A 22603-nucleotide genomic window follows, 5' to 3' on the forward strand; every position below is an offset into this window, starting at 1 on the left:
TCCTTTTCACTCAACAAGTACCAGGCTGAGTGCTTCCCCTTGAATAAATAGGAACATAAATTCCACTGCACGCATTTTCTCCAAAAAATAAAATAAAAAATAAAAAGACAAAGCGTGCTTAGGTTTCATTATTTTTTAGTTCCTTCTTTGGAACACTAGCTGTGATCAACTTGAGAAACTGCAATTGCCCAATTGAGGCTATCTAGGAAAATCTTCAAAATCTTTCTCACGCTTTTTCCAACGTGCTGTACAGAAATGTCCTCAGGTGCATCTGAGAGAATGTGGGAGCAAGTGCCAGGAAAACGAGGAGCTTATCTGGCCCTGCCCTTTACAGGGTGGCTTGGGGAAAGTCTCTGAAACACTTGGGGCCTCAGTGTCTTCACATTTAAATGGGAAGAATGGAAAATACCCCCTGCACCGACTGGGCACACGTCACTATCAGTGTACCTGGAACTACACGAGGGCACAGAAACAACATAATGCAAGGTTTCCTCTCATCCAGAATGCTCAGGATTTCTCCACTGAATTCCCCATAACTCCCATCTGGGCAACCTACATAAAGTTTCCACTTACATAGAATATCTCACAGGCCACTTGAATTGAATTGGCAGTGGAGTCTAGGGGTGAAGAGTCCAGACTTGGAGTCAGACTGAACTGTACACATCCTAGCTCTACCACTTACTAACCATAAATTCTGGCAACTGTTTCATTGGTAATATGCAGCTGCCAATAGCATACCAGTTCATAGGATGGTGGTAAAAATTAAACAAATGTATGTATGTGAAGCATTTAGAAGAGCCTGCGCAAATAATATCATTTCAATATTCCCTATGCTCCCTCAGAGTTTTCTATCACAGTAAATTCCTCCACCATTCATCTATCCATTCATCCTTCCTTCTATCCATCCAATTGCATAAGAAAAAGATGGGGAAGTCATCTTAGCCTCTGACCCTCACCCCTGCCACACTGGGTCCTCCCAATTCTAATCCTTTATTTATCACCACTTCGGGACTTTATCCAAAACACCATTCTCTCCTAGCAGAATTCCTGTCTCCAATCTCATTAGTATAGTCAGAATAATTTTTTAAGGTAAAAATCAGATCGTGTCATCCCCTGCCTCCCAATGTATTTAAAATTAAACCCAAACTTTGTATAATGGCCCTGCATAATCAAACCCCTTCCTATTTCTCCAGCCTCACTTTGTATCACTCCTTCCTACACTCTCAGCTTGGGACACACTCGCCTCTTTCAATTTCCTGAATGCACATGGCTCTTTCCAATATTAGAATCCTCACAGATAACATCTGCTCTGCCTGTTATGTTCTTCCCCTTCTCCTTGTAGGCCGACTCCTCACTCTTCAGATAATAGTCTTCATATTACATCTTAAAAATGGTCTTCTCTGAAAAAAAAAAAATGTGATTGTCCTTTGCAGCATATATCACCATGTAAGAGTAAATATTTATATCTGTGTGTACATACACAGTACCTAGAACTGTGTCCAATATGGTAGCCACTAGGCACATTTGGGTATTTGGTGCTTGCAATGTTGGTGGTCTGAATTGACATGTGGTGGAAATACAAGTACACACGGAAACGTGAAGACTTCTGATGGGGAGAAAACAATCGCATTATCAATTTTTGTACTAATTATATATGGACATAATATTTCAGATATGCTTAGTTAAAATAGATTAGTAACATTAATTTCATCCTGTGTTTTAACTGTAGTTACCAGAAAACTTACAGAACTTAAAATTGCATATTTGGGGAGCTATTGGAGATCATTGATCCAAAACATAGAGGTTTCCAGTAAGTACTTCATGGGATGAATAAAAGAATCTTCCTGGAGTATCAATAGTCCTAGAAGATAAAGAAAATCCCTAAATAAGTAATGAGTAACAAATTTAAAACATGTTTTTATATTGAAAAAAACATGAACATGTTATGAAAATAATGTCAATTTCACATGAAGTTTTAAAACAAAACTTGAGATAAAATAGAAACGTTGGGTGCAATGAAATCGCCACTTCAAGCTATGCCGGGGCCACCCCTGGGTGAACTCTGTCTGTAGATACTGATGTGCTCTATGAATAAAAGCCAGGAAACACTGGATGGTGGTCTTCAGGTCTCTCTTTGTGCTGCAGTTCTGTTAGTGTTTCCAGGCAGAGCCTCTCCCCTTCTTGGGGCAAAAGGGACAAATGCCCAGGTCCCTCTTCTTTGCACTTCATTTCTGACTGAGCCACAACCTGCTACTTCTTTTCTTTTCCATCAATTTTCCAGGACGGTGAATGTATGCCTGGGTCACCCTCATGTCCTCACGGAGCACAGCTCTTGTCTCTGTGCTCTGGAATACCTCTGGGGGAAGCTCATAGGAGCGGCCCACCCAGCAGCACAGCTTGAGGTGTATCTTCTGATGCAGAACTTCATCCTGAGCTGTCTTGTACCCTGATTCTCCTCATCTCTCTGGGTATTTCCTGATTACCCTGCAAGGTTCAGGTCTCCATCACTCCTCTGTCTCATGTCACCAAGTGCTGATTCTCTTGGCCTAAGCCCTTGTCCTGATTTTGTTCAGATCTCTGTTTCAGCAGTTCCCTCAGAGACCATCTTAGGGCCTCATCCCAAAGACCATGCCTCATCCCAGAGACTGTGATAGTGCATGTATTTGATGCCTCCATAGCCACATTTCTGCCACCAATTAATGAACAGAACAGGAGACAACCATCTCCTCCAAAAAATTTGCCTTTAGAAGGCAGCAACTCACAAGACCAAGCAAATGTTTCCCCAAAGGAGTGAGTGTCACTGGGCTCCTGATCACTGAAAGTTAACAAGCCCCAGTGATGAAGGGTCCCTTACTAAGAATAACGTTAAAATATTTGTATTTGTGGCCAGGTGTGGTGGCTCACACCTGTAATACTAGCACTTTGGGAGGCTGAGGTGAGTGGATCACCTGAGGTCAGGAGTTTGAGACCAGCCTGGGCAACGTGGTGAAACCCCCATCTCTACTAAAAATACAAAAATTCACTGTGAGTGGTGGCACGCACCTGTAATCCCAGCTACTTGGGAGGCTGAGGTGGGAGAATAACTTGAACCCAGGAGGCAGAGGTTGCAGTGAGCCGAGATCATGCCACTGCACTCCAGCCTGGGCAACAGAGCGAGACTGTCTCAAAAAAAAAAATTGCATTTGCGTAGCACTTAAAAACAAATGCCACATTTCCTACAAGTTTTCTTATTTGGTACTGGAATCAGTTCTAGGAGGAAGGTATTTCTATTTCCATTTTACAGTTTTGCAAACTAAGACAAGTTGCATGACCTTCTTTGGGACCCTTCACATGCTCAGTTCATCTGTTTATTGCACGGATGAAGGAGGCGATGAGCTGATGAATGACTAGGGACAGATCTGCTGCGTGACAGGGCTAGCGGACGTCACACTCATGCTCTTTCAGAATAGCACAGCACTATCTGTTGGAATGGTCCTTTGACCCATTTCGTAGGGGTTCCTGGAGGAAGGTCTTGGAGTGATGTCTGTTGAGTGAGTGATTGATAGTCTAGTGGCTTTTTGTGGGTGTTATTTTCTTTTTTTTTTTTTTTTTTAGATGGAGTCTCACTCTCTTGCCCAGGCTGGAGTGCAGTGGCATGATCTCAGCTCATTGCAACCTCTGCCTCCCAGCTTCAGGTGATTCTCCTGCTTCAGCCTCTCAAGTAGCTGGGATTACAGGTGCCCGCCACTGTGCCCGGCTAATATTTGTGTGTGTGTGTGTATTTTTAGTAGAGACAGGGTTTCACCACCTTGGCCAGGCTGGTCTCGAACTCCTGACCTCTTGATCCACCGGCCTCATCCTCCCAGAGTGCTGGGATTACAGGCGTGAGTCACCGTGCCCGGCCTGTGTGTGATTTTCAATGTTTGTCCAGCCACTGCCATTCCTGGGGGTGCAGTATTTAAACCTGCTGTAAGTCTGCACAGAGGGTTTCTAAATCTGGCATCTTGGTGCAAAGGGAATCTGTAAGGGCTGAAAAGAGATCATTGTTTAAAGCAATGTTGGACTACCTTGTCCTATAAAATCAGACAAAATATTTGTTAGCACTAAGTTTGTTACTTTGGGGAAATAAGAAACTGAAAGAGAAAAACCATCTTTGTTAAGGCAGTTTGGTTCTTGAGTGTTGCAAAAAAGTACAGCAGGACCTAAGATTCAGACAAAGTATGTGGAGGGAAAAGGAAGAAAAGAAAAATCAACTAGCATTAAGAAACCTTGCTAGACAGTGTTGTTCTTGTGTGTATGTGGTGGTAATGGTGGTAGTGGTGATTGCAGTAGGAGACCAAGGGTGATTTTTGTCCTAAGAAAAAACATTTGTTAACTTCATATCCTATGTCCAGTGGTTAGTGATTCCTAGGAAAGGTCCTTTGGCCCTACTTTAATGAGTTATAATGAATGGTTGGAAATTAGTGGATCAATATTTGTATCATACTAGCAGCCCCTCAAGTATTTGAGAGCAATCTGTTCTATAAGCCACACTGAATAGTTCCTTGGCTGACGTTATTAATTTTCACAGCAAATCGTCTTTTGTTTTTAATACAAAGGTAAGCTTAGCTCAGCCTTTTTAAAATTAAATTTAATTAAGCAATAATAGCGCTCATTGTGCCTCAGGCACTAAGGAGGATACGGAGATTAATATTCCATCTTTGCCCCTTAAGGTGAAACTTTCTTTAGGGAAATTCTACATATTGACATGTAATCAATAGGAATATTTCAAGCTGAAGGATGATTATTTATATTATTAAACGATTTGTATGTGTGTGTGCTGTACTTCACAGGAGTATTCACTGTAAAGTTATTTCAAATGATGAAACACTGTTGATTATATATTTCATAGAGACAGTTTACAGTGATGTTTTCAAGAATCCAACCACTGTATCACTCCACATTTAATGCTTGTGCATTAAGAAATTTTACTGTATATTCAAAAATGAAGACTCCTTTTTGTTTGGAAATAGAAAAACTGAAAATGAACACCAAATACTAGACAAAATTAGGACATTGACAATTGTTAGAAAAGGTTATCTAATTAATTTTCATTGATTGGATTATCAAAATCATCAGGAAAGTCTAAGTTAAAAAACACAAAAGCAAAATTGTTAGGAAATTATCATATCTCTTAACTAGAATTCACTTGTATAACTTTGGTACAATGTGTAAATAATTAAGATACACTTCCACCAATTAAGAATAGAATGTACATTTTCATATTATATATAATCTACATATATATTTACACATATGTAAATAGGGTCCAAAAATCCATCTAGCAATGCGTATGGATCAATTCCTATATATATAACATACAATATCATCCTGAGCGCTGCCAAAAGCAATTGAAAGTCGTGATTCTTATGTTTGTGGACCTTATGGTTAATGTGGGGAGAAGAAATGCATCACGAAGGTAGGAATGAGCTTGTCAAGCAGCAGAGCTGGGTGAACCAAGCCTCCTGAGAGTACTGGCTGCTAAGGGTGAGGGATCACCAGGAAACAACATTTCTACTTTATACCTCGCTAGACCCCAGGCCCCTCAACTCACAAACCCAGGCATTACTTGTTTGTCCATTTGATGTTTTTAAATTAATCAATTAATTTATTTTTTCTTTTTAAGCCTCCAGCTTCTACGTTTCCCATTTGCAAGACCATGCCACATACGAGTCTTAAGTTCTGGTCTCAGAAACCACTTCAAGTTGGCCTTCAGCAGCCCTGGTGTATTAGTTCATTCTCATGCTGCTATAAGGACATACCCAAGACTGGGTAATTTATGAAGAAAAGTGGTTTAATTGACAGTTCTGCAGGGCTGGGGAGGCCTCAAAAAACTTACATTCATGGCAGAAGAAGAAGCAAACACGTCTTTCTTCACAAGATGGCAGGAGAGAGAAGAATGAGAATGAAGGAGGGGAAAAGTCCCCCATAAAACCAACAGATTGGCCAGGCACAGTGGCTCACACCTGTAATCCCAGCACTTTGGGAGGCCAAGGTGGGCAAATCACCCGAGCTCAGGAGTTTGAGACTAGCCTGGGCAACATGGTGAAACCCTGTCTCTACTACAAATACAAATTAGCCAGGCATGGTGGTGGGTGCCTATAATCCCAGCTACTTGGGAGGCTGAGGCAGGAGAATCACTTGTACCCAGGAGGTGGAGGTTGCGGTGAGCCGAGATGGTGCCACTGTACTTTAGCCTGGGTGACAGGGCAAGACCCTGTCTCAAAAAAAAAAATTATATATATATATATATATATATATATATATATATATATATATCTCATCAGATCTCGTGAGAACTCATTATCAGGAGAACAGCATGGAGTTAACCACCCCCATGATTTGGTTACCTCCCACTGGGTCCCTCTTAAAATATGTGGGGATTATGGGAACTACAATTCAAGATGAGATTTGGATGGGGCATAGCAAAACCATACCACCTGGCAACTCCATTTTCCTGGCCACTCACTCACGCAGAGTCTACCATAACCAGCCTTCTCTCCTACCTCAAGCTCCTCTCTCTCACCAGCGCCTCCTCCCCAGCCCACCCCAGTGAGCCAGTCTCCTGCTATAACTCCTACACATTTCTCATTTTTGTAAGTTGCAGTATAAACCTATCAGGATCCTGTTATATTCCTCTACTTTTGCTAGAAGGGTCATTTCTCCTCCCCAAAGCTGAGGCCTACGCCAATGGTTTAGATTTATTTCTGCCTGCCTAATGTGATGTTTATACTGTTTTTTTTCTTTTATATTAAAACTTACCTTCTCAACTAGATTCTTACTACTGGCTTTTATGCATATTTAAATCTCCTCCTTTCAATTCTTTACCTCCTTCCGGCTTCCTTCCTTTCAGAGATAAACTTCTTATGACCTCTTTCCTACACACTCTGTTTGATCATCTTCTTGTCACTTTTAAACCCACGTCACTGGGGCTTTTGGTGCCATCTTATTTGATCTCTCAAAATCATTTGGCTTCTTGACCCAAAGTTCTGCTGTAGGTTGAACTGTGCCCTCCTAAACAGTGCCTTAACCTCTGGTGCTTGCAAATGTGACCTTATTGGGAATAGGGTCTTTGTAGATGTTATCCATTAAGATGGAGGACATTGGATGGTACTAATCCACATGACTGGTGTCTTGATAAGAAGAGGAGAAGAACACGGAGGGAAGCCTGTGTGGTGACAGAGGCGGAGACTGGAGGGATGTGTTCAAAGCACTGACAGTAACACTGGCAACTAAGAGCATAGCATGGGACAGATTCTCCCCTAGAGCCCAGAGAACGAGCATGGCCTAGTGACACCTTGATTTTGGGTCTCTGTCCTCCAGAATCCTGAGAGAATAAAGTTCCCTTGTTTAAAGCCACTCAGCTCATGGTATTTTTTTAGAGCACCCCTAGGAAACTAAAACAATGAGTAAGAGCGGAAGTTTTCTAGTATTGGGCCATGACTACTTTAGTTCATTCATTAGCATAGCTTTCTGTTGCCTAACACAATGTCTCATTTCTCAAACACCTTCAGGGAATTCGACTAATCTGGTAAAACTATGGTAATTAATCTTTTTCCGGGGTACCTATCTCATACTTTCATTTTTAAAGAAACCTTCAAACCTTTGACCCAAAACAATCATCATCTATGGCAATTTCAAGCCCTCAGAACACTAGAGAAGTGTGGAATGAGGACTTCCAATCTGTGTCCTTCATGCCTGGGAGGACCAGATGTCCTGCAGGCTCACACAAGCCTGTCAGTTTAGGCCTGCTCAGAGGCCCAGTGGGTTGCTGCCTCTTTTCACTCTACCAGCTGAGCTTATTTGGATAATAATTCATGATGTTGCCCCATCCAATGTCACTCATTTAGTGACTACCTGTTCTGTCTTTTTGTAGCCTTCATCTTATAGAAAAAAACGCATTTTAATCAAAACAATTGAACTCATGGAAATAGAAAGTAGAAGGATGGTTGCCAGAGGCTGGGAAGGGTTTTGGTTCGTGAGAAGAGGTGAGGATGGTTAATGGGTCCAAAATATATATAGAGAGAAAGAATGAATAAGGCCTACTATTTAATAGCACAACAAGGTGACTATAGTCAATGCTAATTTTATTGTATATTTAAAAATAACTAAAAGATTATAATTGGGTTGTTTGCAACACAAAGGACAAAAGCTTGAGGGGATGAATACCCCATTCTCCATGATGTGATGATTATATATTGCACGCCTGTATCAAAACATCTCATACACCCCATAAATATATACACCTGCTATTTACCCACAAAAATTAAAAAGAAAAAAAAAAACAGAAAAATATATCTAAACAGTGACCCATAAAGGGTCTACGTGGTGAGCCTTCTCTCCAGTTACTCCATAAAGACACCGATAGACCCTCAGAGTCCACACAGGTCTTCCTTGTGTAAAGACATATATTTTTTAAAAAATTTATAAATTGAGAAAATAATGTTTAAAAAAAGATGATAATAATCAATAGCAGAAGAATTTTCATAGCTAGTGATCAGGGTAATATATTTTATTCTCTACAAAATGTTCATAATTTTTTTTAATTTAACAATCCTTATTAAAACATTTTCCAAGTTACTGAATATCCTTTTAGACTCACCATTTATATGGGCTTCTGTTATTCCATCGTGTGTAACACTACTTCTTGAATGATGTGTCCACATGGCTGGTGAGGCCCTCTTCCTTCCATTCAATCCCATTCAACACAATCCCATTCAAACCCCACCTAGTGCTTCCTGCCCCTGGACGCTGATCTGCACAGTTCTTCACAGGGGCAACTGGTACCTTCCCATTGCCAAATCTAACGGAGCATTTCCATTGGCTTTCTTTTGGATTGGCAGACATTACTTGGTTCTGCATAAGGAACCACTGAGTTCTATTAGCTCTAACTCTTCAGGATCTCCTTCTTTTTCCTTAATTGTTCCTTACTTTCCCTGGGCCTCTCTTCACAATCCCATATTTCAAAATTATGCAACTGTCTGCTCTCCATCTCCTTTGAAAAATTTCACAGCCACTATAAACTGAATTTGTCCAGAAATGAACTCAAAATCTTACTCTCAGAGGGAAGGTGAAAAGAAGTGTGTTCATTTTTCAAACGTTTCATAGCAGGAAGTCAATAGATGTAGAAAAATAATGAAGCATGCAATTAAAAATAAACATTAATAACTTCATATTCCTAATGATCCACATATTTTTTCGAAACATTGGAGAGTTCTTGTAGAAACAGCTCTTGTAAAGAAATGTTTATTTCAAATATTTACATTTCATTTTTCTTTAATTCTTTTGTCATTTGTTAGTTTCAGGTAATTTTTAAAAATATGATTGATTTAAAAAGTTATGTCTAATATGCTTATGTTCTCTTTCTGTAGAAAAATACATACATACATAGATAGCTATATACATATATGACATTTATACCTTATCTATATCTGTTATGTTTATATATACATATGTAGGTATTCAGAATGAAATACAAATTTTACTCAGAGAGAGTGCGAGTGCTTTTTAAAAATTTTTTAAACCTTTAATCTTCATGTACTTCTTTTATTTTAGTTCTTTATGTTGAATAATAATAAGTTTTTTTAATTTAAAAAATTTCTACTGGAAAAACCAGCCTATTCCTCTGACGTTTTCTATCTCAGTAGACATGATCACCACCCCGACCATCCAGTCTAGAAAACTAACATTTCCCTGTGGCCATCTTCACTCATATTCCTCATTCCCTATGATCACCTGCCAGGTCCTCCCAAGTTTGCCTCTGAAATCCTTCTCAAACGACTCTTCACCTCCCACTCCCTCTCTCCTCCTTCAGACTCTTCCGTCTTTCCCTTGAGCCTCTGCAGGAGTCCTGTCTCTCCTGGGCTGGCTTCCTTAGATGCTTGCTTCTTCCAGAAGGATCCAGCAACTTGCCATCCAGCCATGCTACTCTCTAGCTGAAAACTCTTAGATGGCTTTCTAACATCTAGAAGACAAAGCACAATTTCTGTTTCTTGACTCAAACACGCACCCAGAATCTTCATGGCTGCTCCCTCTTCTCATATTCATCTTTCATCATGTCCAGAACTGCTTACCATCCCTACAACCACCACCAATTCCAGGTCTGTTTGCTTTTTTGTTTGTTTTATCCTGTCCCAACACCTGCCTTTGCTCACATTGTTTTCTCTCTGCCTAGGTTGCTGTTTCCCCCGATTTCTTTCTTTTTTCATCTTGCTAAATCCTGCAATGTTTTTTAAACTTAGTCATGGAAGACTGCCTCAAATATTGAATGTCCAGGGTTTCCAAGACCCTCTTTGATATGCTCTTGCCATACATTCCTGGAGAGCAAGGAGAATTTATAATTTCTGTTTACATCCTCGAATCTCAGCAGAGAGGAGATGCCCAGCCAGCTCTGCTTGTGGAATGGATTCTCAATGGGCCATGTAAGGCACCTTAGAAGCAAGGGTTTAAAGGAAGGAACTGGGTTTCTACCCACCTATATTCCTTGGTTTCTTAAGACAATTCTATATCTTTAAATGTTTCTAAACATAGCTGCTTGGTTTCTTTAATTAAATTAATTCTGAAATCAGTCTTGCCCGAGAAAAGTAGAATTCAAGTCCAAGGCACAAAGCAATCTTATAGTTCACCAACAGGTTGAAAAATCATATAGGTTAGTCAGCCATAGAAAGTCTCTTTGTTCTAAAAAGATTCAAGGAAAAAAAGTCAAAAACATAAATTTTAAAGCTACATATTCTGCCTTTTTCTACTTAACAGTCATGTAACATAAAATTTACATGAATTTTCTGAGTTTTCCTTTCTTCCTTTTTTCTTTCCTTCCTCCCTCCCTTCTTCCCTCCCTCCTTCTCTTTCCTTCCTTCCTCCCTCCCTCCTTTCCTTCCTTGCTTCCTTCCTTGCTTCCTTCCTTCCTTCCTTCCTTCCTCCCTCCCTCCCTTTCTTCCTTCCTTTCCTCATCTTCATTTCTCTCATAAAAGGAGACAACATCTCCTACAAAGCTTTGAGAATTCACAGAATAGAAACTGTAGAACACCATGTGGGAAGCAGGAGGCACTCAACCAACACTCATTCCATGTTGTTCCTGGGACCTGCAGCTGCCATCACTCCTGGTAGAATCATGAGTGGCTCCACCTCAGGATTGCGAAATTTTGATTAACACATACTTGGGTCTACCTTTTAAACAACTCTCTTCTTGAACAGAAGGAAGTAGTGTATTTGATTTATTGTTGATTTTCTGTTACCTGACACTTGATAATCACTTACTAATTGTTTGTTGAAAGAAAAGGTAGGTGATAATACAGGGTTTACTAAGTGCCAGAGGATGTTCCAAAGCCATTACAATTTAACTCCTTTAATCCTTTCAACAATTCTATGAGGTAGGCACTATTCCCCTCATCAGCTATGGTTAAGAAAACTGAGGCAAAGAAAGTTTAAGTAACGCCCCCAGGGCCACTCAACAAAGTGGCTATTAGGGGACTGACTGTAGAATCCAGGCTCTCAATGAAATAAAATAGTTTCTTAGTCAAAGTATTTGATTTTTAACAAAGCTGTTTAAAAATTTAACATAGAACTAAGGCTCTTTCTTATAACAGTTTAATTTCTTCATTAAACCCTAGAAAATGAATTAGACTTGAACATCATACCATATTATTATATAGGTTAGCTTCACTGCTTAATTGAATAAAAACAATTCCAATCAAAGCATCTCACTTTCGTCTTTTCAGCTCTTGCATGTTGGTGTGTTGGAGCATGTCAGACTGCCATTCAACAAAAGGCAAGACTCTGCCTCCACTCTGGGTATTCTGGAAAATGTAAGTAATTGGATCAGACTTTCATATCACTGCCTCCTAGATGATTAGAATCTCAGTTTTCTGCAGATTCTATCAGACGTTAGGCTCCCCATATCGCCTGTCAGTACTCACTGAGTCGCGAGGGTTTGGAGATGATTTATTACATGTGACACAGGTTTCTGTTTATGCACTCATAAAGGCCATGTCTGCAAGATCTATAGAGCCAGCTTGCACCAGTACACTGAACTGAGATGAATAAATGAATAATTGTTTAGCTAATATTAACCAAGCATGTGTGATGTCTCTTTGCGACATCTGTTATTAACAACATAAACAAAAGGAGTCTTCAGTAGTTATATGTTGCTTTCAGGAACAATGTAATGTGCCCAATTTGGTAAGCCTTTGTGGGTATTGATTAGAATAAGTCTTTTTCTGAATATCTCAGGATCAAGTGGAATGCCAGTGCGTTTAAAATATGGCTGGATAAAAATAAGCTAGTGATTTTATTCAAAATATCAACCATCTCTCTTGCCCCTTTAGATTTTAATTTAGTGCATCTCAGAGCAGGGTAAGAAAATCAGTGAATACTTTAACAAACACCAGAGGTTATTATCATTGTCTTGGCTTGATCCCACTTTCTACTGTGCCAGCCTCTGACGTATTGCTTAAAATTTTCAACAGCCTATGAGACAAGTGACTGATGAGCCTTTGACTGATCATGTCTAGTGATGAGTGACTCGCTACCTTGCAAGGCAACTTTGCAGCTCTGGCAATAGGATAGTCCTTCTGGAATGAGGATATTCTGAAATATTAAACAGCTTCCCTCTATACAGAAAACTGCCCCATTCAGAAAGCTGCCAGGGCTTGCCAGGCTTATTCGAAATGAAAAAGTATGACTCAGCAGAATGTGGGGAAGGGGGAATAACACTCAACGTTATCTTTCAAAAAAATAGGGTATGAGGTGAGAAAGAAAAAAGTGAGAGAATGCTTGCTGAGGGGAATATCGTTTTGTTTATACTTCTACTCCATTCTAATTCCAGGCTGAGGGTGAAGGTAAAAGGAAATCAAGATGAGCCTGGGTTTCATATTTTCCAGGACTGGCAATTGGCCTGCCCTAGGCACAGAGAGCTGTCCTGGGAAGCCCTCCATTGGAATGAGAGTGGACATAGAGCAAGTTGTATCCCCTGTGGACTGGTGACTGCACAGTCAATGGAGTTGGGATGTTAAAACTGGTCAGTGTGGCTAGGTAACGGCACTGAAGGCCAGATAACCCCATCCAAACATGCTCAGCACCTTGGAAACAGGAAGTCTTCACCAAATGTGGACACATCTCCTAAAAGGTGAAGTTACTGAGTAGCCTGAGAACGCATTTCCACCACTGAGGGTGGGGAGGGGATGCTGAAATAAAAATTAAATTCTGTTATCAAAACAAAGGAAGATGGTATCTTTGCATGTCTGAGAATATAGACTACCATTTATTCCACTTATTCAGAAAGCAAAATCTATTTATCTATAGTTTTTGCCTTTTTCTATTTGTTGGGCCAAAGTAAATTTTTATTTTGCATGCTTATATTTTTATTTTCAAAGTATATTTTTCTTTTGTATGTTTCCTCTTGGCTAACTAAAGATAGAGATTGCTAGGGACTGAATGTTTACACATTCCTCCCCACATTCATATATTGAAATCCTAATCCCCAAGGTGATGGATTAGGAGGTGGAGCCATTGGAAGGTGATAAGGTCATAAGAGTAGAATTCCCACAAGTGGGATTAGTGACCCCGTAAAAGGACATATGAGAACTTACTTTTTCTCTCTCTGTTCTCCTCCATATGTGGACACAGCAAGATGACCATCTGCAATTCAGGTAGCAACCCCCCACCAGACATGGGATCTGCCAGTGGTTTGATCCTGGACTCCCAGCCTCCAGAGATGTGGGAAATAAATATTTGTTGTTTAAGCTACCAGTCTATGGTAATTTGTTATAGCAGCCCAAACTAACTAATATGGTTTGGCTTTGTGTCCCCACCTTAATCTTATCTTGAATTGTAATTCCATAATCCCCACATGTCATGGGGAGGGACCCTGTGGGAGGTAATTGAATAATGGGAGTGGTTTTTCCCCATGCTGTTCTCATAATAGTGAGTGAGTTCTCATGAGATCCAGTGGTTTTCTGAGAGGCTTCCCCCTTCGCTCAGCACTTCTTTTTCCTGCACCATGTGAAGAAGGATGTGTTTGCTTCCCATTTTGCCATGATTGTAAGTTTCCTGAGGCCTCCCCAGCCACGTGGAACTGTGAGTCAATTAAACCTCTTTTCTTTATAACTCACCCAGTCTCGGTTATTTCTTCATAGTAGCATGAAAATGAACCAATACTCTAACTAAAACAGACATAGTATATTTTTATTTTCTAGAGTACAATCTCAATTCTATCACATTGCCTCTGGGATATCTGTAATCTACTATTCTAGGTACAGAATAATTTGTACACATTTTCCATAAGATGTATAACTGAATTATTATTATCTACATCCAAAATATGGTCCAAGGTGTTATTTTTCTCCCAGTAGTTTGGTGAATGTAGCTTAGAGCAGCAGCTGTTCTAACATTAATAATAGTTTTGAAGATAATATAAAATAATAAAGTAGTCATAAAACACTATTTAAACAGTATGTGAACAGCTCATTCTAGATATCATTAATGTCTTAGTTTATTTTGTGTTTCTCTAATAATACCACAGACTGAATAATTTACAATTAATAGAAATTTATTTCATTAATGATTCAGGAGGCTGGGAAGTTCAAGATCATGGCACCAGTACATGATGAGGGCCTTGTGTTGCATCATCCCATGGCAAAAAGAGGAAAGGCAAGAGAGGGTGTGCGTGTGTGTGTGTGTGTGTGTGTGTGTGTGTGTGTGTGTGTGAAAGACAGAGAGAGACAGAGACAGAGATAGAGAGAGAGGCAGAGACAAAAAAAGGCTGAACCCATCCTTTTATCAGGAATCTATTCCCTTGATGACTAACCCACTATCACAATAATGACATTAACCCATTCATGAGGGCAGAGCCCTCATGACATAATCATCTCTTAAAGGATCCCCCTGTCAATACTGTTGCATTGGGGATTAAGTTTCCAGTGCATGAACTTTGGAAGAGACATTCAAACCACAGCAATAGGGGATGCATACAGGTCTAGATAAGGTTCTGTCTTAGAGATTTTATTGCACAAATTGTATTAATTGATCTGGTTAATCATGAAGCTTTTCTAAAAGGTGATTTTTTACTTTACTTTTTGGTTTTCCACATATTTGATAAGAATAGGTCTCTGTAACAAAGACTTCCATAAAGAATAGAAAAAGTAGAAAAAGTTACTTGTCTCATGGATAGCAGTCCTGCCATTAACAGAACCAGATGTTAAGGCAGTTTTGTTTCCTATGGTACTTCATGGAACTAGATTATTTCCAAAGCACTGCTCATTCATCTTCTTCCCTACTATCACCACACTCAGGGGTCAGCACACCAGACCCCGCATCTGGTTTCTGTAAATAAAGTTTTATTGGAATACAACTATTCATTATATAATGTCTATGATTGCTTTTGTGTCCCAATGGCAGAATTGAGTACTAACACAGAAACCATATTGCCCACAAAGTCTAAAACATTTATTTTCTTTTGTGTTTTATTTATTTAATTATTTTTATTTTGTTGAGGCAGGGTCTCACTCTGTCGTACAGTGGTATGATCACAGCTCATTGTAGCCTCCACCTCCCAGACTCTGGAGATCCTCCCACCTCAGACTCCTGAGTAGCTAGGACTATAGGTGCACACCACGATGCCTGGCTATTTTTTTTTTTTTTTGTAGAGACTAGTGTATTAGTCCGTTTTCAGGCTGCTAATAAAGATATACCCAAGACTGGAAAGAAAATGAGGTTTAATTGGACTTACAGTTCCACATGGGTGGGGAGGCCTCAGAATCATGGCAGGAGGCAAAAGGCACTTTTTACATGATGGTGGGAAGAGAAAAATGAGTAAGAAGCAAAAGCAGAAACCCTGATAAACCCATCAGATCTCAAGAGACTTATTCACTGTCACAAGAATAGCATGGGAAATACCGGCCTCCCTGATTCAATTACCTCCCCCTGGGTCCCTCCCACAACAGGTGGGAATTCCGGGAGATACAATCCAAGTTGAGATTTGGGTGGGGACATGCCAAATCATATCAACTGGGTTTCTCTATGTTGCCCAGACTGCTTGAACTCCTGGGCTCAAGTGATCTGCCCACTTCAGCCTTCAGCCTTCCAAAGTGCTAGGATTACAAACGTGAACCACCCTACCCATCCTAAAACATTTATTATCTCTGACTTCTTACAGAAAAGATTTGCTGACTTCTGCCCTAGGATACTGTTATGGTCCGCATGTTTGAAACTGGGTCACTACTACATCTGGGCTCACCACTACATCTGGGCTCACCACTACATCTGGAAAAAGGAACATGGACAAGGCACTCTCATTGGTGCCAGACCTAGAAACAACACATGTCACTTCTGTTCCTTTTAACCAGAAGGAAACTTTAGTCATTAGCAATGCAACACCAAGGGAACCTGTGAAATATAGTTGAGCCAACAGTTCCACTCAGGCTATAAGCCTGTATTATGAAAGAAGAGGAAGACCACTAGATGGTCAGCAGTCTTTCCCACATTCAATAGAAAAGAAGCTAGTGTGTTTCTACTTTAGTGCACAAACACTGTCTTTTTGGACAGACTAAATTATATCAATCCAATTGTCCCTTTTGATTTAATGTCTGTATTTATTTTAAAGAACAATGTATCAATATATTTCTGCATCATTTATACCTCCCATCAAAATGCGGTTTTCAACAGCCATTGGGTATTCAAAATTTCTGTAGAAAATGAGTAGAAAATTTAGTTGTGTAATATGAAACTGGGAAGTATATGTGGCATCTTAGTTCAGCAGGTCAGCATGTACCTGGCTAATCCCCCAAAGAAAGGGTTCATGCAAATACTGAATAGAGCAATTGCAAAGGAGACCTTCTTCTGCCCTCATCTGAGAAATCAGATTAGATAAGTCCATTGTCAGGTAATAACAATAGAAAAAGAGACACAGTGGATATGCAATGTCCCTAACATTGTATAAAAGATCCCAGTTTATAGAACACTTCTGAATTCATTATCTCATTTGGATAGCATTAGACACTGTAAAGGAACTAACTCTGTTGTTCAGAGCAATGTGCCCTATCCTATTGGTATTTCCTGTTCCATTGACAAACCCTGTCCTATTAGTATTTCCTGTTCTGCTGGTTATTTCCTGTTCTCTTGGCATCTCCTGTCCTGTTAGCATTTCCTGTTCTATAACAGTGGCATCTCCTGTCCTGTTAGTATTGTCTGTCCTATTAGCCTCCCCTGCTCTATTACTATTTTCTGTTCTGTTAACATCCCGTCCTATTAGTATTTTCTGTCCTGTTGACATCACCTCTCCTGTTACTATTGTCAGTCTTATTAGCATCCCCTCTTCTATTAGTATTTTCTGTTCTCTTAACATCCCCTGTTCTCTTAGTACTTTCTGTCCTATTGGCATCACCTCTCCTATTAGTATTAGAATGTCCTGTTGACATTCTCTGTCCTGTTAGTATTCCTTCTTCTATTGGCATCCTCTGTGTATCTTTCTGTTGTTGCATTGCTATAAAGAAATACCCAAGACCGGGTAATTTATAAAGGAAAGAGGTTTAATTTGCTCATGGTGTGCAGGCTGTACAGGAAACATAGCAGCATTTGCTTCCAAGGAGTCTTCAGGAAGCTTACAATCATGGTGGAGGGTGAACAGGGAAAAGGCACCTCACACAGCAAAAGCAGGAGCAAGAGAGCTAGGGGGAAGTGCCACACACTTTTAAATGACCAGGTCTCAGGAGAACTCAATCAGTATCATGAGGACAGTACCTAGGGGGATGTTGTAAACCACTCATGAGAAATCTGCCCCCAGGATCCAATCACCTCCCACCACGCCCCACCTCCAACATCGGGGATTGTATTTCAATATGAGACCCTGTCCTATTGATATCTTCTGTTCTATGGGTATCCTCTGTCCTATTAGTATTTTCTGTTCCATTGGCATCCCCTGTTCTATTAATATTTCCTGTTTTCTATTAGCATCCCCCAGCACCTTATTTCCTACTATGGAAGTTCAAGAATCCACAGCTCAGCCAGTCACTAGCTCTTAGCAATTTCAATACTGAGAAGGGGACAAACAGAAAACAATCTTTGGACTTCAAGCCTCTTGATTTAGCAGTGCAGCCGTCAGCACATCTTTGTCCACTTTCTGTTCCTAGTCTTTGAAAACTCCCTGGATTCTTTTCTTTCTTCCAAGCTTGGTCCCCCAGCCACACACTGAAACTGAGATCCCACTAATATATTTCCAATAAATTCTCTTTTCATTGAGCCACTATAATACATTAGTGTTGTTTGTAACTAAGAACCTGAATTGAAACAAGCTGCTTTTATCATCCCCATTATAGAAAGAGAAACTGAGATTCAGAAATATTCTTGCTCACTGTCACACTAGTACTAGTAAGCTAGTCTTCTAGTAAGCTATAGAACTGACCAGAATCCGTGGTTTTCCTGCTTACTGTCTTCTAGTAAGCTATAGAACTGACCAGAATCCGTGGTTTTCCTGCTTACTGTCTTCTAGTAAGGTGTAAAACTGACCAGAATCTTTGGTTTTCCTTCTGTATCCAGTGAAGTTTTACCCTTTAATGAATAATTATGTAAACTCTCCTGTCTCATCAAAGCTAAAGGAAAATTTCTAGCATAGCATGAGACCCACTTTATTTGAGAAGGCTCAGTTTCTGTGCCTTCTCTTTTCTGAGGTTTCTGCCAAAATAGGCCACAGCTAGTGGCTCCCTGATGTATGTTTCCATAATAATTTCTCCCATATATATAATTTCATATATAACATTTTATATATATAATTTCATATATAACATTATATAATTTCATATATAACATTATATATATGTGTATATATATATAAACATACTTTGCCCTATATATTTATCATAAGAATCACATACATCTTAAAGGGATATACAATTTTTAATATAGCTCATTGAAATATAAACTTCTCTGGAGGAGACGCACTCATTTCTTACTATCCTGTCTTCTATATCATGGGCACTCAATTGTGTTTGTTGGGTAAATAAGTGAGTAAATGAGCAAAAGCATGTGGAAGAATAAACTGTCAGAAATCTCAAGGAGATTTTCTGAAGCATTAGGGTTCTAGAAAAGCGGAATCAAGCATAACCTTTTTCACAACCTAGCATCAGCCTCTCATCAAGAGCCAGAAATTCCGCTGCAGCATCCATAACTGGAAGAAGCTAATGTCATGTCCATGGGAGTCTAAGGCTTTGTCAGCAGCTGTTCTGCTCAGAGGTTATAGAAGAAGAAATGTGAAGCCTATGAAGGAGTTGTCTCAACCCTGTCTTACAGCTAAAGATGCTGTGAGGCCTAACTACCCAGAATTTTTTCTTCTGTGAGTCTCCTAGGGGGTTCTGATCTGTGGGACACTTTCTGAGACTGAACTCATCTCCAGAAGGCCTTATTAATATGAAAATCTCTTCCTTGGCAGGATGATCAATGCATCCATGCAGGCAGGGATGGCAGCCTTGGGTCATCAAATAGAGGCTGAGGAGCTGCAGGAGAGAGCAAGATGTACTGCTATGTGCATGAGGCCGATCCACAAAGGCAACAACAGGGATCGAGAGCAATGGGCAGCAGGGATGGGGATGAAGACAAGCAAAAGGAAGAGCAGAGCTGTGAGGGAGGGGCACAGACAGGGTGAGGCACATAGAAAATAGCACAAGAGATGCTGCAGATGATGAGATGCTGGAGAGTTTTGCCTAGGAGAGGTATGATAGGTTTCCCTGGCTTTTCTGAAATAGTCCACAGAGGTCTGTGTCCTAGAAATTAATTCAAAAATGAACTCTTCTCAGGTGCCAAGCTGGATCCATGGGGGGAGAATTTATTTTTCAGGGTAGTCAGTTCAGAGTCCACATGGGAGACAAAAAAATCTTTACAAGCTTGTGTGAGATAATAAAACACATAGAATATTAATTTATTTCAGCAGCACAGCTGTTCAGGAAAGGCTATAAGTATCACAGCTAGTCATGAAGTCATGAGTGTCCATTCTTACCTCCTGTACTCTGCTGAGTTTCTTTATATATTCTTTATATATATATATATAGTTATACATGGTGACTTGGCTAGCAGGAGATTGCGCTCACAGTCTGGATTAGGCAGGCTTTCAGCAGACAATCTATCAGCCATCTACGAAAGCACTGTGTAGAAACAGTTTTCACATCCTAGCTTACAGCTGAGTTTTGAACATTTAAACATTTTGAGAAGTTTGTCTGTTCCTATGTGTATGTTTGTGTAATTACATGAGTTCCTTTCATCAAATTTTATCTATGAAACCAGCAAGACCATCAGGTTGGAGCCCAAGTACTAACCAGGTTACTGAAGCTAAAAGATGCTCATATAATTCCTGTGATTGTGTTTCATGAAGGCAGAGGAAGAAAACAATCCCTCACTCCTCCTTAGGGCCCTCTGTGCTGTGGACAGCTGGAGGCATGATTGATCAGCAAGTTTTCAACACAGCAGGAGATACATGGAAGAACTATGAGATATCTGAGAAGCTCTAAAGACCAGAAGCATATATTTGGCTATTCATAACCCTTTGGAGAAACAAAATGTGTATCACTTGCCCCAGTGAAAAAGAATAAACCATGAGGATTTTAGGACTTTTCAGGGTGAGCTAGAGATGTTATGGCTTCAAAGACCAGGAAGTGCATTCAGATCTTCACATTCTCTAGGGTAGAATCAATTGTGTGGATTGCTGCTGAGATTGCCAAGTGGCACTAAGCACAGCATTGCAGGTGAGCCTGATAAATCCTGTTAAGTTCTCAATGCAGCTATTGCCCACCTGTTATGTGGGGTGATTTTTCATGGGCTGGAGATATATATCAGGATGCAAGGTGCTCAATTTGGGCCAGCTGTGTTCATAACCAGACAGCCAGCACTGTGATGAATGCTCCCAGAAGGAAACCAAAGAAGCTACTGTGATGGAGGACAGAGAACACGAAGCACTGTGCAGAAAATATAGGAAAAGGGAGGCTTAACCCAAGGGCCCTCACTTAGTAATTGGTGAGTTTCGCCAAGGTTATGCTCTGTGATCCTTCTGGTGAATGCGCCACTGAAGTACACGGTCCCTTAAGAAAGTGCGTGAGGTTCCCGCACATGCCCACCTGCCGCCGCCCTCAACGCTGTCTGGGAATGTGGGAATGTCCACTGGCCTTCCAGCAGCATGGCGACGTCTTCACAGTACCGCCGGCTGCTCAGTGAGTACGGGTCACCGTCCCTAGGCTACACCCAGGGAACTGGGAACAGCCAGGTGCCCCAAAGCAAATACGCGGAGCTGCTGGCCATCATCGAAGAGCTGGGGAAGGAGATCAGAACCACGTACGCGGGGAGTGAGAGCACCATGGAGAGGCTGCAGCGCGGCATGATCCACGCTGGAGGACTGGGTCCGGAGTGCTTGGCAGAAACGGAACGGAATGCCAGATCCTGGCTGCCTTGTTGGTTTTGAAGGATTTCCATCTTTCTACAAGATGAGAAGTCACAGTTCATCTCTCCTATTCAGATGAAACCCTTGTTTTCAAAATGGTTACAGTTTGGTTTTTCCTCCTGTGGTTCACGTGGCTCTGAACCTGCGATGTCAAAGATTGAGAAAATATTTTGCAGCTAGTTAGGATTTGCATTTCAAATAGTTAGGAACTGCTCAGGTTTTTTGTTTGTTTGTTTGTTGTTTTTAAGCATTGACTTAAAAGATGCACCTAAAGTTATCTTACAGCAAACTGTGGTTTGCCTCCAAAACACCGTTGTCTCTTAAATCTTCTCTTTTGAATACATTTGATACACACGGTGTTCTTTGTTCCTTTTCATAAGCTAATACCGCTCTAGGGATTTTGTTTTTAAGGCATATTGACAGCATGCTTTACTTAGTAGCCGGTTCCCGTTTCCCATTTGCCATCCACAGTGTAGATGCTGCTTAATGTAACTTCTTTTTTGCTTATGCATTTGCATGACTATTAGTGCTTCAAAGTCAATTTTTAAAAATGCACAAGTTATAAATATAGAAGAAAGAGCAACCCACTAAACCTAACAAGGACCCCCGAACGTTTTCATACTAAGACTGTAAGTAGATCTTAGCTCTGCGTTTAAGTTGGTCAAAGCATCTGGAAGAAAATGACTAAAACTGTTTGCATCTTTGTATTTATTTATTAGTTGATGTAATAAAGCTAGTTTTCCTTAACAAAAGGAAGTGCATGAGGTCTGTCTTGCTTTTGCGGCTCTGAGAGGGGATCTTAAGGAAACTTACTGTTCCCTATTTCTCTTTGTTTCTCCAGATTCTTGCACAGGAGTAGAAAAACTATGATCCATTGCCAGTTTTTGTATAGACTGTGAGCTAAAGGTTCTTACATTTCTAAATATCAAAATCAAAAGATTGATATTTATTGCATATGACATTATATAAAATTCAAACTTTAGTGTCCTTGAGTAAAGTTTTATTGTTCAACTTGGTACTATTGACACTTTGAGTTGCGTGATTCTTTCCCGTGGGGAGGGAAGGTTCTGTGCATTGATGTTTAGCCACATCCTTGGCCTCTACCCAGTAGGGGCCAGCAGCACCCCTTCTCCATTCCTGACAATCAAAGTCTTCTGCATATCTTGCCAAAAG

The 22603-nt window shown here is 40.3% G+C and overlaps 1 protein-coding gene across 1 annotated transcript; it reads left to right on the forward strand.

Annotated features, from left to right (window-relative positions):
• The first annotated feature begins 21128 nt into the window (after window positions 1-21128).
• On the forward strand, window positions 21129-21538 carry LOC100442723 (cyclin-dependent kinase 2-associated protein 1-like). The gene has a single exon (XM_054547786.2). The coding sequence runs from the start codon at window positions 21170-21172 to the stop codon at window positions 21449-21451; it is 282 nt and encodes a 93-aa protein (XP_054403761.1). The 5' UTR covers window positions 21129-21169; the 3' UTR covers window positions 21452-21538.
• Window positions 21539-22603: the final 1065 nt, after the last annotated feature.

Source organism: Pongo abelii, chromosome 12 (genome assembly GCF_028885655.2).
Source record: "Pongo abelii isolate AG06213 chromosome 12, NHGRI_mPonAbe1-v2.0_pri, whole genome shotgun sequence".
Classification (NCBI taxonomy): Eukaryota; Metazoa; Chordata; class Mammalia; order Primates; family Hominidae; genus Pongo; species Pongo abelii.

What these genes read in the sequence shown, in the direction of transcription:
- LOC100442723 (XM_054547786.2), top strand. Translation starts at nt 21,170, where the DNA reads ATGGCGACGTCTTCACAGTACCGCCGGCTGCTCAGTGAGTACGGGTCA.